The sequence below is a fragment of the Mercenaria mercenaria genome, chromosome 5 (genome assembly GCF_021730395.1).
Source record: "Mercenaria mercenaria strain notata chromosome 5, MADL_Memer_1, whole genome shotgun sequence".
NCBI classification, from domain to species: Eukaryota; Metazoa; Mollusca; class Bivalvia; order Venerida; family Veneridae; genus Mercenaria; species Mercenaria mercenaria.
In genome coordinates this window covers 23,806,492-23,823,606 of record NC_069365.1, presented here as the reverse complement: position 1 = coordinate 23,823,606, position 17,115 = coordinate 23,806,492, and the positions used below count along the sequence as shown (strand labels likewise).

The 17,115-nt window shown below is 33.2% G+C and overlaps 1 protein-coding gene across 8 annotated transcripts in view; it reads right to left on the bottom strand.

Moving 5' to 3' along the window:
* Positions 1-12,945: 12,945 nt before the first annotated feature.
* LOC123556656 (heat shock 70 kDa protein 12A-like) overlaps positions 12,946-17,115 on the bottom strand; it is a 99,821-nt gene continuing 95,651 nt past the window's right edge. For all 8 annotated transcript variants that reach the window (XM_053542914.1, XM_053542915.1, XM_053542916.1 and 5 more), the window contains one exon: positions 12,946-16,039. In XM_053542914.1, the coding sequence (XP_053398889.1) occupies positions 14,991-16,039 (1,049 nt within the window). In that variant the 3' untranslated portion in view covers positions 12,946-14,990. The remainder of the gene's footprint in view (positions 16,040-17,115) is intronic.

Sequence of the window (17,115 nt, the reverse complement as noted above, 5' to 3'; positions counted from 1 at the left end):
TTATTTCTGCATTATTAAACCATAAAGCGTCAGATCGAAGACAGGTCTATGATTTGTTTTCAGAAGAATGAATAATTTAACACATTTAGTTTGTCGTAAACGTTGTCGTAAATCGTCACGTTAGCTTCCGGTTGGACATGCGCACATACAAATATAAAGGTAACCTACCTCCTTAACTCAAACAAATTCGTATGAATTCGATATTTTTTAAAGAACTTCCTTGCTATTTCGTCAATGCTAATGCAGACGAGTCACAATGTTATTTATTATACTTCATCATAAACTGAGTGAATGAACGAATTGAATTGAACTGGATAATTTACGTATTCACAAGTAGTAAGCTCTAAGGTATATCTACCGATCCCAATAAACTCCTAAACTGGTCCGGAGACTTAACGTTAATATACAATAATTGTAGATATATAACTATCCGAACCTTTTTACATAGACTATGCTGTATGCAGAACATGAACTATTCTAATTGTTTGTACACTTTTCATCATTCCCTTCAAATATTTCGAAATATTAGATTGTTCACGCATATTTCGAAAAGCAGCCCTACTCTTCACGTTTCCACTTCTTTTTTAAATGTCGACACTATGACAAAAGTGTTTATGCGAGCAAATACGTGGCAATTTAGGTGTGAAATTTATCTGTTTTCTTTAACGCATTTCTAGCTCAACGACAATTCAGGCCAAAGTTTTGAAATTTCAATTATAATTTAAAACTTTCTTTTTTTCTGATTGGCAACTTTACATAACACGAAGTAGCAAGTGGTCTTAGGCAATCTTCATTATATAGATTTAACTTAGAACTGAATTAGAGAGTACGCGATTGCTTACGTGCATTTTCTCGAGAAATCAAGTTCATTAATAATGCAGTTTTACAAATAACATGAAATGTAATGGTTTAAGTAAAATAAGAAAACGTAAAAAATTACTTACAGCAATTATTCACAAAACTCCGTCTTTCCGTTTGGGTTGTTATAAGAAATAAGTAGTAAATGTAATTCACAGATGCACAATTTATTGCGACAATAATTCCAAGAGGTCAACAAAAATGAAATCAGCAAAGAGAACCTTTACCCATCTGTTTAACACGTGTTTTCGTAATCAAGAAAACGTATGTATGTCTCTTTATAAACAGGGGATCAAACAATACCTGAAATCGATTGGTCTCGTGGTATTATATAATCAATTCCAAAGAGATTATCGCATTGAATATTTTAAGCACTTCCCAACATATTAGTTACAAACATAGAATTTAATTATTCAGAAGTGAAGAAAGATCGACTCTTATTATGTTATAATTGAATTATATATATATTGCAATTTTAAATGAGTCATGACAAATTTCATCATCAATTGATAAAACTACATTCTGGTTATCTTTTTACATTTTTTATATCCCAGATCTTTCAAGTTTTGCCAGAGTTTCTTTGAGGTATAACGGTTTTCCTCTATCTTGTCTGAAAAATAACTGGATTTAGCAGATTTAATTTATCTCTGTATTAAATTTCTATAAGACAAAATTTTTTTAAAGTCCTCTTTCTGCCCAGACTTTTTAAAACTGTAAAGGAAGCTACCTCTTAACTTTATTTTCTCTAAGATCTCAGAAGTCATCCAAGTTTCCGACTTTGACTTCAGCCGAACTTCCTTAATAGGTGCTACAGAATCTAAAATTTTGGTAAAAATGTCTCTAAGGATGACCAGGCACTATTCACATATGTCGATAAAAACAAGAGCTCTAGTCGGTTTGTGTTAACCTATAAATAAAATCTTCCTTACAGTAATTTTTTAAGGATCTTATTTTAACAGTGTTATGTCGATAACTTTTAACTTTATAACTTTTCCTTGTACAAAAAGTCATAAAATGATCACTAAGGCCCACAGGTATAACACAACTCTGTGAAATTTTCAAATTGTCAAATTTCTATCTCTTATGACATAAATAATTGTGAAAAAAATACGTTTCTTTTGTCGTGAAAATTTTAAGGCGATGCTATCTATTTTCATAAATAATGGTATTATTTAGGATTGTATTAGGAAATCTTTGTTAAAAAAACGTAAAGCAGGCATCCTGTGCGTTAGCCATTGTTTTCGTTTCACAAAAACTGGAAGCACAGTAAAATTAGAGCGTTTTATCCGAAGACATTGTGTAGAAAAAGGGATACCTCTGTCGATGTACCATGATACCATACTCGTTGTTTCTGTCAATCGAGTGAAAACCGTCCTCGTTATTGAAATGAACATTACATTGACACATATCCCTTTTCTAAAATTTAGCGAAATATGCAATGACAAACCAAGATAAAGATAAATCTTGGGTCTTCTATACCTTTCAGCTACTGGAAGCAGACTATCCGAAGAAAACGTCTTTTTGCATAATTTCTTCAAATTTGCTACCAAGATCTTGGCCAACTCGTGACGTAATTATCACTTTCATTTCTTTTCAGTCAGGGGAGGTAACTAGAGTCACGGATTAGGACTAACCAAGATCCATCCACATATACCCATTCTTGTGTGTACTAACCGAATTGCAACTTCAGAGCAGCAAAGTCTGTCAGTGCGTGTTGTCTTGTCTTGTTAAAAATATTCACCCGTCAAAAAGATATGAATTCGGCTGTTCCACTAATATTTCATTGCAGCGGTGTCTACAGATAGAAGTATTGCCTATAGACATTGTGACGCTCCCTTACAGGAGATGTAAATTTTCCTTCCCTTTTTTTAATGTCTGCTACTCGAATTTTGGCCAGGGTTAGGGGCCCCCTTGCCACCGCCCTCTTTAAACCGAAGAGACCCAGGACCGTAGACCCTGCAGACATTGAAATTGAGACTGACAGTAACAACAGTGTTTCATTGTTACTCCCTCTAGTAGGTTTGCAGGTTTGTCGAACAAATTCAAGTCTCGGGAAATTTGCTAATTATCAAAGTTTTGAAAATCGGACCTAAAATGGTGGGAAATGAAAAAAGTGAAACTATATACCTTTTGCAGTTTGGCCCCATTGATAAAAATCCTGGATCCGCCATTGGATTGATCTATGTAACTATTTGTATATTATTTCAAAGTTATTACAGCTCGTCTGACACTTAAACTTTATTAAAATACCATCTTACCTGTTTTGGCGTCTGTCGTCATGTTGTGAATTCATGTATTGCAAATGGTGACTATGAATCTGAAGCCGGGGAGTAAGTTGAAGTACATGTATGAACAAACCAATCCGTGTATATTGTATGCACTTGTAAATAAGTCGCGTAATGAGCACTACCTTAATGGAGGTTGCGCCTATAAACAGAGGCGAATATTACCCGATACGATATAAGGCCAAGCCTCTCCCTATACGCATACATGCGCAGATCACGAGAGGGGATCCGAATTCTCTTTAGTGAGGAAAAGGAAGGTCTTACCATATGCACAGGTACACGGTGCGTCCACAAGTTTTGTCGATTTCAGAAAGTCATTGAAGGAGAAAAAGAAGAAGATCTTCAAGAAGACGAGAATATTAAAGTGTAGGAGTAGAGGGTTGGTGTTATGGAACGCTGAATATTGATGAAGTACTGTCAACACGGTCCACTCAATTCTTTATTCATGTATTGCAAATGGTGACTATGAATCTGAAGCCGAAGAGTAAGTTGAAGTACATGTATGAACAAACCAATCTGTGTATATTGTATGCACTTATAAATAAGTCGCGTAATGAGCACTACCTTAATGGAGGTTTAAAAGTTTGCATTCTAATCATATAAATCTACTTAAGGTCGGGTTTCACATGATGTACTCCATCATCTAGTTCTTATAAATTACCAAGCTCCTCACAGCGGTACCTTCCATTGCGTTCATTTAGTGTACCGTAAGGGGAAGTCGCTGCGGGGAGTTTTATAAATGTTCTTTGGCATAACGAGGATGGTATCTATGTGCAAACGGATAGGTATCTTTGTTTATTTTCATCCATAGTCAGAGTGTCATTAAATACAGCGACAGGGTGCATATAATTAAAATTTTATCAACAAAAATAATTTTCAGGGATAGGATCCATACGTTTTATAGTTGAGTATGTATAGTTCTACTAAGGAGAGTGGCAAATTCAGTTATCTGAACTTTGAACAAAGAAAAATACGTCTCAAAACGTCAAAATACACGAATTTCGATACAAAGTATTCAACATCCTTAAATATGTGTCATACGTTGGTGGCATTGTTTTTATTTACTCTATACAGCCTACATGAATATAAGTCACACGAGGACGGTATCGCTCACACGAGTAGGTAGCCGAATAACCAGTGCGAATGTGTAATATATATTTTCATCCCAGTTCATAAAGTGTCTGCTAAAGACGAAACGCTCCTTTACAGTCTACCTCTAATTTATATAGTGACTTTGCAAAAAATGAATTTGTACCCTCTGCGAAAAATTCAGGAAACCCGGAATAGATTTACTAGCCACCTTTTAAAAGGTATGCACAATCAAAAAGTAATCAACCAATAACATAAAATATCATTTGCTTTCAGCCTTTCATTGTTATAAAATGTTTACACAGTAATTTTATTTTTTATTGTGAAACACGACTGTTTCAGCAAACAGGTTTTAATATCATATCATCTTCAATGGATTGTGACTCGTGTTTCTGAAATATATCTTTATTATTTATGTTTATTTGTCAATCTTTAATATTCAATTATTTCATGTCATGCACCGCCTGTAGAAAATCATCTGATAACAGGAATATTGATGATGTCGACTGTCTATTTATGAGACGAATATAAATTTCAAATCCACCATTAAGGGCAGTGAGTGTCTTATTTTTATATCATAACTGTAAACTATATGAAGGAGGGAACGTTTTGATGTATAAGGTTTTTCCCTTGCGAAATCGTTTTGAACAAGTGCTTACAAATCTTATGACTGACTTTTAAAGTTGACAGAAAAATATTTCACAATAATAATTAATAACTTAATTTCAAAGTATATAAATGGTAAACATGCGACTGGTTTTCAACAGGAAAAGGCTATAAGTTATCATTTTGCTGCATGTATTGTTATCTTGAAAGTTCAACTAATTACCTTGTCTCATTTAGTAATAACTTTAAACATTCTCTCCCGTTGTCATGGGTCACTTATATATTTCTATGCATCTGCAAACATTTTTATGTCGATACATACTGCCTTAAATAAATATATGAATCATTTATCTACAGCTGTTAAATTATGCCGTAATATATGTGAGCTATTTTCATGAACAATCTTGACAAATTCTCAATAACATTAGAATTGTTTGCTGAATTAAAATATTGTCAAAAGATGCGGCACTAAGTAGGTTTCAGCATTTTTTAATTCCATTTTTACGAATGGTCACGATCTTTGTTTCATTTTTCTTCTCGCGTTTACTTTTATGGAAGAATGAACGTACTATCTGGACATTCTACGGGAAATCGTCCGCTTTATGTAAAAGCTTGCTGTCTGGACATTCTACCGAATATTGTCCTTAGAATAACATTTATTGTGTAGATAAACTTACTATGTGGACTTTTTATGAAATATAGACGTATAGCCTGTATATTGAATAATGGCAACTTGCATAAAGACGATAGAAATATACGAGTAAACATTTCAAGAAAGTCGCTAAGCGGTCTGATTTAAGATTTAAGATTTTATAGGAGGGATTAATTAAAATAATTTCAGTCACATTAACGCCGCCATTTAGTTGATGAGAATCACAATAACTTCTATGTCGTTTCCAGGAGTTCGCATTGGATAGTGTATATGATGGATGTGCAACACTGAAGAATATATAGAGGATATTTGTTTGTTTCAGTGTAATATTGAAATATCTTCCAATAGCAAACACAAGACGCAATATCTTATGTCACTCGCGAAAATGTTAGATATGGTGTTCATGGACGAAATGTATTTTGATTTTACAATTTGGCGATCAAACCAATTTTCATTTTATTTCATATTTTGACTAAATTATCCCATTCCATAGTTTCTTACCAGTGAAAATACCAGATATATTTCTCTCAAATATTTCGATTATGCACTGAAAGAAATGAAACAAAACATTCTCAACTTAAAGAAGAGTATGGTGATAGTGCTTATATAAAGATTTGAAAATTGTTGACAGATTTCAATCCTACTGAAAATCTTGGTTCGAATTTGCTGACTTGTATTTTAATCTTCTTCAAAAGACATATTTGTATTGTCTTCTGTTGCACAGTTGCAACTCTCCCGCATTAACTCAAACAAATTCGTATGAATTCGATATTTTTGAAAGAACTTCCTTGCTATTTCGTCAATGCTAATGCAGACGAGTCACAATGTTATTTATTATACTTCATCATAAACTGAGTGAATGAACGAATTGAATTGAACTGGATAATTTACGTATTCACAAGTAGTAAGCTCTAAGGTATATCTACCGATCCCAATAAACTCCTAAACTGGTCCGGAGACTTAACGTTAATATACAATAATTGTAGATATATAACTATCCGAACCTTTTTACGTAGACTATGTCAGTTTTCATTTTAGAAATAATGGCTACTACATGCTGTATGCAGAACATGAACTATTCTAATTGTTTGTACACTTTTCATCATTCCCTTCAAATTTTTCGAAATATTAGATTGTTCACGCATATTTCGAAAAGCAGCCCTACTCTTCACGTTTCCACATTTTTTTTAAATGTCGACACTATGACAAAAGTGTTTTTTGCGAACAACATACGTGGTAATTTAGTTGTGAAATTTATTTGTTTTCTTTAACGCATTTCTAGCTCACCGTCAATTCAGGCCAAAGTTTTGAAATTTCAATTATAATTTAAAACTTTCTTTTTTTTTTCTGATTGGCAACTTTACATAACACGAAGTAGCAAGTGATCTTAGGCAATCTTCATTATATAGATTTAACTTAGAACTGAATTAGAGAGTACGCGATTGCTTGTGGTCTTACGTGCATTTTCTCGAGAAATCAAGTTCATTAATAATGCAGTTTTACTAATAACATGAAATCTAATGGTTTAAGTAAAATAAGAAAACGTAAAAAATTACTTACAGCAATTACTCACAAAACTCCGTCTTTCCGTTTGGGTTGTTATAAGAAATAAGTAGTAAATGTAATTCACAGATGCACAATTTATTGCGACAATAATTCCAATAGGTCAACAAAAATGAAATCAGCAAAGAGAACCTTTACCCATCTGTTTAACACGTGTTTTCGTAATCAAGAAAACGTATGTATGTCTCTTTATATACAGGGGATCAAATAATACCTGAAATCGATTGGTCTCGTGGTATTATATAATCAATTCCAACGAGATTATCGCTTTGAATATTTTAAGCACTTCCCAACATATTAGTTACAAACATAGAATTTAATTATTCAAAAGTGAAGAAAGATCCACTCTTATTCTGTTATAATTGAATTATACGTAACCTGCAGTTAACTGACTACTAAATTAATTTTCTACGGGTTTCAATAATTTTTAGAAAATTGAAAAGACTTTAAAAACGTTTAGTATTTTGTAATAAATACTAAACAAAATACAAGACGGTTTCAAAAACGTTCTTTTTTCAGTAATGAAAGAAAATGAACTATAGATGCTATATTTCGTATTTCAATCGGTTACAAATGGTTGTTATATAGCTATTTTATAACAAGGTTGTAATATATCTTGGACAAAGAGCTTAATATTAGATAATTTTACTTTGGAGCTATGTTCATGACAATAATCTATTCATAACAAACATTGCCTTTCGTTGATTTTGATGCCTTGTGTGTAATTAAAGTAGAGACGTTTTTAAAGAAAATATAAAAAGAAGAGACTTATGTAAGTAATCACACTGTCTTCATGAAAATTATATAAGCTGCCAGCAAGCTTTCATCATAAGTATAGTCTCAATTCAACAGAATCACTAAAACTATTGATCTTGAAACATGTGTAGTACCAGGGCTGTTCACCTAGCAATATACAGTTTAAAACTTGATTAACCCAACTAGCCGAAGCTTTGAACTTTTTTATGTAATAGCGTTGACATTGTCGACCGAAATAGACACTGGACAAATCGGATATGTATTTTACTGTAGCTTTACATGAGCATTTATTTAAGAAATTAGATATTCTTTTTCGGTGTTCATGCAAAATGAACGACAAAATAGGATCGGCAAATCCATTAATCGCGCTAGCGATTAATTTTTAGTTTGCCGATCCTATTCTGTCGTTCATTTCAGGAATATATTATAAATTGCACACATTTTGATGCATTTAACATTAGAATCAGCTTCCTGGCTATTCTGTTTCACCAGACGGGAACAACTGAGACGTCATCTAAGGAACGTCTCTCTGACTTACGCGGACGCCGTCAAAACAACGGCCCATTATCATTAAACAGTGTTGTCTAACTTTGGCACCTTTCGATTTGCTTTTCATACAAAATGAACATCACAATTCTCAACAGAAAGGAATAGGGTGAATGTAAATATTATTCATTCAAGATTATCTCACCATCTTAATATAGTCAGGGCAATATGTTCTGTTCCCAGTACGCCTGTTTATTTTTTTCACTAAACTATCCTCAGTGTAAAGTTAATGGTTTTTACAATGCAGCAGTTTTCACATACGGCATAACTGCATGGTTAAGTTTTTTATTCGAGATATCACGCCTATTAAGAGACTTGCATTAAGATACCACCTTTCCAGTTCCTTTATGTGTTGTTACAGAACAAATTATGTTGTAGTAAGAGACCGTTTGTGTAAAGAGAACTCTCTTTGTCCTCTCATACAAATTGTATTGTAAATGTTATACAACTATAATCATTTGATGTATGTATGAACTGACTTTCAAAGGCACTCACGAAGGACATGCAAACATCCATATTACCTGTCCGTCCTTGCACTGTACATCTACCTAGGCATTAGATGCCAATTTAACTTGGTATGCGTGTCGTTCTAGTACCAGCCCTACGTATCAGCCAACAATCTGTTTACATTCAAATGTCTCTTCTACGAGAGTACTACGGCTTTGTAAATGATCAACTTGCGTAACGTTTCATTGCATAAGATGGGTCTATTTACATATGTATAAATGTGAAAATATACAAATGTAAATTGGAACTTCCAATATTGATTAGAAAACAAATCATGTTTTAAGTTCAATCAATGAAGTTGCTATTTACATCTCTTTTTTTTCAACTTGATGGTGAACAGTAAAATTTCTGTATTTGTTTCTACTTTCAATGCAAAACCATTTTATGAACACAATATCCAGTAGTATCTTTTAATATATGTGTAAGCTCACGATTACTTGATTATCAGAGTGTAATTATTTCATTAAATCTGGTGCAAGAAAACCGAACTGGTACGTTATAATCTGTATCATTTTCTGGGCAATATTTTAGCGTGTGATAATAAAAGATGAAATAGAAGCTGTATACGTGCAACGAGCTCAGTTTTATTGCAAACTGTTTTATTATTATTTCTCAGCAGCTAAAACACAACTGGCGTCATCTTCGCCAATTGAAGTTCTACTTAGTTTTGCTGATACTCGTTGAACTGACTAGTGTATGCCAACAAACGGGCAATGGAATGCTTAAGAATGGAAAACTGTAATACAATAATGATACATATAAAGATATAAGAGTGATGACTGTAGCTGTTAGAACCTGTACATACTTTGTAGCGCTACCGTGAGAGCTGAGATGGACAATTGTATTGTCATGATTTTTGTGGTATTATTTAATGTAACTTTACTCACGGTGATACATTGTACAGCGGATGTAGCTGGCAAGTGAGCCAAAATATACAAGAAGGTTGAGGCAATGAAGCTTTTAAATCCATATTTTATGTTTTTACATAAAAGTTGTTTACATTCGAACTGCAAATAGCTATAGAGGGGATAGACAATGCACGTGGATCATATAAAGCATATTATCATGGCCCAAAAGTTAACTGCGTTAAGTTCGGATGCTCGCCGCTGAATAGAGCACGCTTGCAAAGTGTTTTTCGTTAAAAATGATAAACTGCATCGATTTGTTGATTGTAATGTTAGAACAATCCATGTCAAATACTGGAGCTTTGCGAGTTCAACTTACTGTGAAATACATCACCAATCATACCCATGGGCTATACAGGGTATAGTTCCTATCGCCTGTATACTATTGCTATAACTCAATTGATTGTTAATATCTATATGTTGCTATAATTATATATATACATGTATTATAAGCAATAAAATATGTTTAAACTAAACTATACTGTAAGGGAAACAGTTGTAATATGTACGGAGTATAGAAGTACATATCTTAAACGGATTCGAATGTTCGTTTTAAATGTCGGCATTGATTCTTAGCCCCATAAATTTAACTCACCACTAGAAGAAGAGTTTATCTTTTGTCCATCTGCACATAACTTCTCTGTCATTTTGTCAATGCTACTGGCCTTTCTATGGTAACCATTGGACTCTCCGTCTTAAGAACGAGACGATCGAGCACAATGACGTTTCCTTTTGACTTTTCTGATGAGTAGTAAAGCAGGGGATTCATGCAGGTCATTAACTTGTACGTTATGTTTTGGCTCACCCATAAATCTCAAGAAACTTTAGGTCCGTACCCCAAAACAGTTTACACACTTCAATGTACCTCATTAATGTTGTATACATTTCCAAAGCAAATAATCTTACTACATGAAAAAAGTTGCAATGCTGTATTGTCTAGTGGAAACTTCCCTTCAATTACGAGGTTGTTGAATGCAACAAAATCTAATTTACCACATTCACCAAATGATTTAATATCACCAGGTAACATCAATATGAGATCTTTAAAACCTTTCGTTTTTATAACTCAAATTATGCTTCGTTCTCTCATCTTCTATAAATCCCTCACCAGCATGTCCTCTTTGCTTTGAATAATGTCAGGTTTCACTATTTTTAAAAGGCTTTCTTATGGGAATGAGTTTTGTTTAGAAACATGCAATTGTAACCCTAAAACTTCCTGCAAAGTTTTTCACTATTATTCGATACCGGCGTTTGCTTAATGTGCATCGCATCCATTAAAATGGCATGTGGATGTTTTACAGCTATAACATGTTTATTCCTGTTCGGGGTGGTGAATATTGTGAAATTGTCGTTTATGTCAGTGTTTCGGTACGAATTTTATCATTACTATACTAGCTATCTGCATTTAAAGACTTCGTTTGATCATAATTTAAGTTGAGGTTAGTTATCTGCTACATATGCCCTATTGGCATCCTACCGGGCATTATTTTAAGGACAGTGACTTATTTTCCGCGACACTAATATACATTTCTACACTGGCCATAAAATGGGCTCACTAAACAAAATGAAATACATCTGCTTCGCTGTTTTTTTTTTAAATAGTGTGAAAAAAGATGATTCGTTTCCATAGTTCCGTGACAATAAGTTTCAATATTTGAATTTAGATTTGCATGTAATACATCCAAGGGATCTTACTATAAATTTTATTAACTGGTCGCAACAGCAGTTTTTAACGGTACCCTTTACTTGGAGCTGATGTTGTTATTTTTACTGGTCCTTTGAAATCAAAGAATCCATTCACATTTATATGCACAAATAAGAGTTACACTGAAGCCGGTACTAGGCGGCTCGGGTGTGTTTCACATTTAATTACCTCTTGTGAACAGTCTTAGTCAACTTGGGTCAACTAATATTTTGTTTGGTTGCATCCTAACCTTCGAAAATATCTTCGTATAACTTGTTTTTTGGTTTAGCAATAACAGTTCTAATGTTTGGGATGACAAAACTGTAAGTTATTAAGAAGAATTTAAATACGTTTTTATTTCTTGTAATATTGTTTGTTTATTTTATGGCATGCTTGTGAAAAGTAAAAGTCTGTAAATAATATAACAATAAATTTTTGTCTTCGTCTCTGTGTTTGTTCATATGTCAATCGTTATATGTTAACACAACCAGCGGAGTGTGGTTTCAGGAAGGCTTCTTTCTTGGAACACGGCTATTTCTAGTGGATCATTGTCCTTGTGTTTAAAGATAGAAAAGTACTTTTGAGGACCACTTGTAATAATTCAAAGGTTTGGTCCTTTTGTCTAAAAATAGAAAAGTATTTTATGAGTGCCACTTGTATCATTTTACAGATTTGGTCCTTGTATTGTACCATTTTAAAGGTTTGGTCCTTGTGTTTAAAAATAGAAAAGTACTTCTGATGGCCGTTTGTAACATTTCGAGATTTGGGGCTTGTGTTTAAAGGTAGAAGAGTACTTTTTAGGGCCTCTTGTAACATATCAAAGATTCTATCCATGTTTTTAAAGAGGGAAAATTTCTTTTGAGGACTGGTTTTAACATACCAAGGATTTGTCATTGTTAATTATAGGGTCTCTTGTAATAACTCTATACTAAGGAGCTTTGTCGCCTCTAGTTAGTCACAGATAACTTATGTAAAGGCAGAACGATATGATTAATTGATTATGTCTATAGATCACACTAGATACTACAAAATATATACATTGTATACCGAAATTGTTTCAGGTCTGTAATTATCTTTATACTAAATTATCTTTATTTCATACCGTATCTCTTAATATTTCAATCGGATTAATATCTTTTACTGCATGACACCTTATATAAATCATCAGTCTATAGTATGTGCTAAATGTTATGTGTATACTTACTGTTTCCTAGGTTAAAGTTCGCCAATGGCCTCTGAGCTTGACATTTTGACGAGTTTGTGACTGTCATACTTTGTATCTATTAAGTTAGCAGTTAGTATCTGGAAAATGAAAGGTTAGCTCAACAAGTAAAATTGTCATGTTTTGGGTGTATATAAAATAGGTTTGGATCCTGTCTTGAGGAATTCTATTAACATTGTTTTGCATTCTGTGATGCTGATTCAATTTATTAGTTCAAAGCATACTATGTTTTGTTCTGTTCTCTTCTGTTAGGTAATTATGACAAGTCAATAAATGTTATAAATGTTTATTACTGTTTATACAGATTCTACTTTGATTTGAACATACATTTATACTCATATTGCATGTTTGTCATACATCCTATATTTGTTTTATTGCAATACAGTTTATAGTATTAATAAAGTCAGGTGACTTATCGCGCATTGAAATGTTCACATTTTGTACTTCTGTTTATTAAAATATGAATGTTGAAATATTGAAATACAGTTTATAGTGTTAATAAAGTCAGGTGACTTATTTACGCATGTATTATTCAGCCTTAACATTATTATGTTAGCTGAAATATGTTTAATTGTATATCATTATAATTATATTGTATATGATGGTTGTATATGATAATTTACTATACACAAGTCAAAATAAAATGTATGTTTTGTTCTCTAAATTATTTACCAATTTTAGGCCAATGATAGTGGGCTCTTGAACTTGATCTGTAGGAAAATCTTCAATGCGGTATTTGTTTTCAGTGCAAATCAAAAACAAATAATAAAAACAAAAGAAGCAGAAAAATGGGCATTTGGATCATAGACCAACATATTTTGTTTGTTTGTTACATGCGTACCATTTGAGCTACCAAGCGTTTCCGTCATACGTTACCAAACATCCTCTAAGCTAGGGACTGACTGTATATATTTCACAGTGCAGTAAGGTCTCAATATAAAGAGGCAATCCTAATTATAGTGACACGTATGTTTATTATTCATAAACATAAAGTTCATAATCATGAAAACAAGCATCGGCCAAGTGGGACTATAACGTCACCTAGTCTAACCAGAAAACAAATATACGTGATTAAAGTATATATATGATAAGTGTATCTATACGTGAAATAATATGCTGTAGAATATTTGAAAGATAAATATTTCCATCAGTTTATAAAGAACATAAAATACAAAATAAATACAAGAATAACTACATGTGTCACTACATATCAATGTGAGACAGTATAAGAAGATATCGTTAACATGTAAAAAACGGTTAATTTTCCTAGTCTGGTAGGCTTGAAGTATGACTTTGGAAAATTTTCATGGATATTCATTTAACAAGAAAAAAACACTAATGAATCACATATTTCAAAATGATACTGTTAAAATTAGTTGTAATACACTTTTAGATGTCAACTTTGAATGAACTAGTGGTATTAAATAAATAATTTGTGGGTAACATAATTCTTTTAGGAACACGTCAAATGCTTAATAAGCAACTGGACTGAAATTCTAAAGATGCACTTACGTCCGCACGAAAAGTCACCACTTCTATATATACACTAAAAATAAAAGTGTAATACCCATTGATGGTAAATATTGCATCCGTGCAACTCGTATATAAAATTAGTAAATGTTTGTTTGTTTTTATCAATTCCGATCAAATGTTGTGGTTTCGTTTGTGATACTTTAAGCGTGACCATTGCCGCCAGTGCGCTTGAAGCTTGTGTTGTAATTCATGTCATACCAAATCCATAGAATGAAATGTTATATTGAACCATAGCACTGAATTCTATTAATAACTCTTCCAAAATCACCCAATTTTCTTAAATGTAATATATGTGTTTTAAAATCGATAGCGATTTGAATATTAGGGAGTCCCCAAAAGTATATCGCATAGACAACGAAGTAGGTTACATCGTGTAATATCTCACCAACATAGACAAATAGCTAGCATATACAGTAACATAATAAAATATACATGTCCATTTAGACTGAATTATAAGAAACAATCACTTAACAAAACGGCAATGCATTATATACACGATAATCAGCAAATATTGATGAACTATTTGCCATTTACTATCCTTCAAACAAATACTGAAAAAAAATCTGGCAAACGGAAAACAAACAATAACGTTCTCTTTTAGAAGTTTTAAAACATGACATTATCCTGACCAGATCAAAAATAATCAAGTTAATATTTGCTTCTCAGATTACACGATTTCCGTTGTTGAAAAATGTTTTAAACACGTTCCGGCTTTTTTCTCTTAACAAGTCAGGATTGCGTGTAGATATCACCTTGAGCAATTTTTGTACATTAATGAACGCACTCAACCTAAAAAGTCGACAGAACCTGTGGTTATTGAGCCATTCTTCACATCTTTGACTTCAATGATAAGTTCTGTTCCTCCGAAAATTAGTTTTACCATTAGTTTGGACCATATGTCTCCTCTTGGGTCTATGTCTACCCTTATGAGCCCTACAAACTCACAACCATCCTCATCAATAAATACAGGATTCCTCTTTTTTGTTTTATATACTTCTAACACTGCTTGTCTTTGCTCAGCCGCAGCAGGAAAATACTCATGTGCTTTGGCTTTTTCTGGCGTATTAACGCTTACATCAGTACCTACTTCTATATGTTTATTAAACGCGTCATCACAATATGTGAATTTGTCCATTCTGACTTTCTTTTTCTCAGGGTGTTTTTCTGGATCGAACTTTATCATTCGCGCAATGCCATAAGTGTAACTGCACTTGCGGGATGATATTGCTTTTGTTTCATGGCCATAGATCACTGCTCCTTTCAGAACGGCTCCTGCTGGTTCTTTCGGAAGAACGATAAGATTGTCAAAGTTTTGTTTCATTACGTTCTGCAGATATAAAGACTCCGAGAATCCCCCAACCAGTAAAATACAGTCGATATTATCAACTTTTTCAAGTAGTTCACTAGTTTTATCTTTGATTTTTGCCACGGCAGAATTGAAAATGTCTTCCATCAGATTTTCTGTCATAAACATTTTGCCCTGTTTGAATTCAACATGCCCTGTCAAGGTCGAATACATCAGAGTTTCTTCAACGGTCTCTCCCACATCATCCTCGTACAATTCTAACATTCGCACTGGAAATTTGAGAACAACCCTTCCTGAACCATCAAATTTCCGCTTTTTGATTTCGAAGTCAGACATCAGCTCCCAGTACTCATTCGTGTAATACGTTTTGAAACGTTTTATGATATCACCACCAAATATTCTATTCAGAATGTTTATAAAGCTGTTGTCTACAGTTGTGCCACCAAAGTCTCCCCCCGTCGGCGGGTGTAATTCTTTCAAGGTTCCATCAACGTTAACTTCATGGCACGTGATGTCAGCTGTGCCACCTACATTTTAAATAGCAAATGGAAAAGCACTTTCATTTTGTACAATTTTCTCATAAGTAAAACGAAAATACATGTTTCATATTCATTATCTTAAGCAAATTCGGTGAATTTAAGTCCCCACTTTATAGGATGTTTTGTGAAAGAGAGACTATATCTTCTTAGATATTTAATGTCCATATAAACACAGCTTATATAAAAATGACTGTGCAATGGTTTTTTTGGTTGCTACTCTTTACAAATCATGTTTAAAAACTCTGCCCTATAATGACCTACATTTGTGTTAAGTTGGAGATCCATCGATGTGTTTATTTGTTTTGTGGAAATTTTATGAATTTTAATGAAAAAGGCGATAACTCTGATGTTACTTAAGAGATCCTAATCAAAGATGTGCACGTGCCTTCGCACTATAACGATCTATAATTATGTGTGATGAATTTCATGAACATCTATTGTTGGATTACTTTGTTCTGTTGGAATTTATGGATTGTAAAATAATAAAAGGACAGCAGCTCCGACGACGAAAATGTGTATGCACTACCACCATATAATGATCTACATTTGTGTAAAGTTTAATGAAGATGCATAAAAATGTTACTTAGATACAGCCATAAATTCCCTATTTTCAATCAAGGGGTAAAACCTGCTTTTACTCGGTGTAGCAGGATAATACTATATGTAAGCAAAGCTTATGTGCTAATTAATAATCAGGTGAGGTTTAGTAAATTCAGTTAAAATACTTTTTGAATTATAAGCGTTTTCATTTTGTTTATAAAATCAAGGGTTTACTGGATAAAATATATAAACAAAGGACATACGCTTATTAATGATAATTTGAGGTTTGATTATTCAAAATGAAATACAGTTTGAATTATAAGCATTTTCAATTTCGGTCGAACGGACGGTTTCCATCATTTCCGGTTTATGGAATCTCTCTCTCTCTCTCTCTCTCCCTCTCTCTCTCCCTCTCTCTCTCTCTCTCTCTCTCTCTCTCTCTGTATTTGTGCGCGCCTGCGTGCGTGTGTGTGTGTGAAGCAAATAAGCATCAAATAGGACCTAGATTCACAGGAATCGCCATA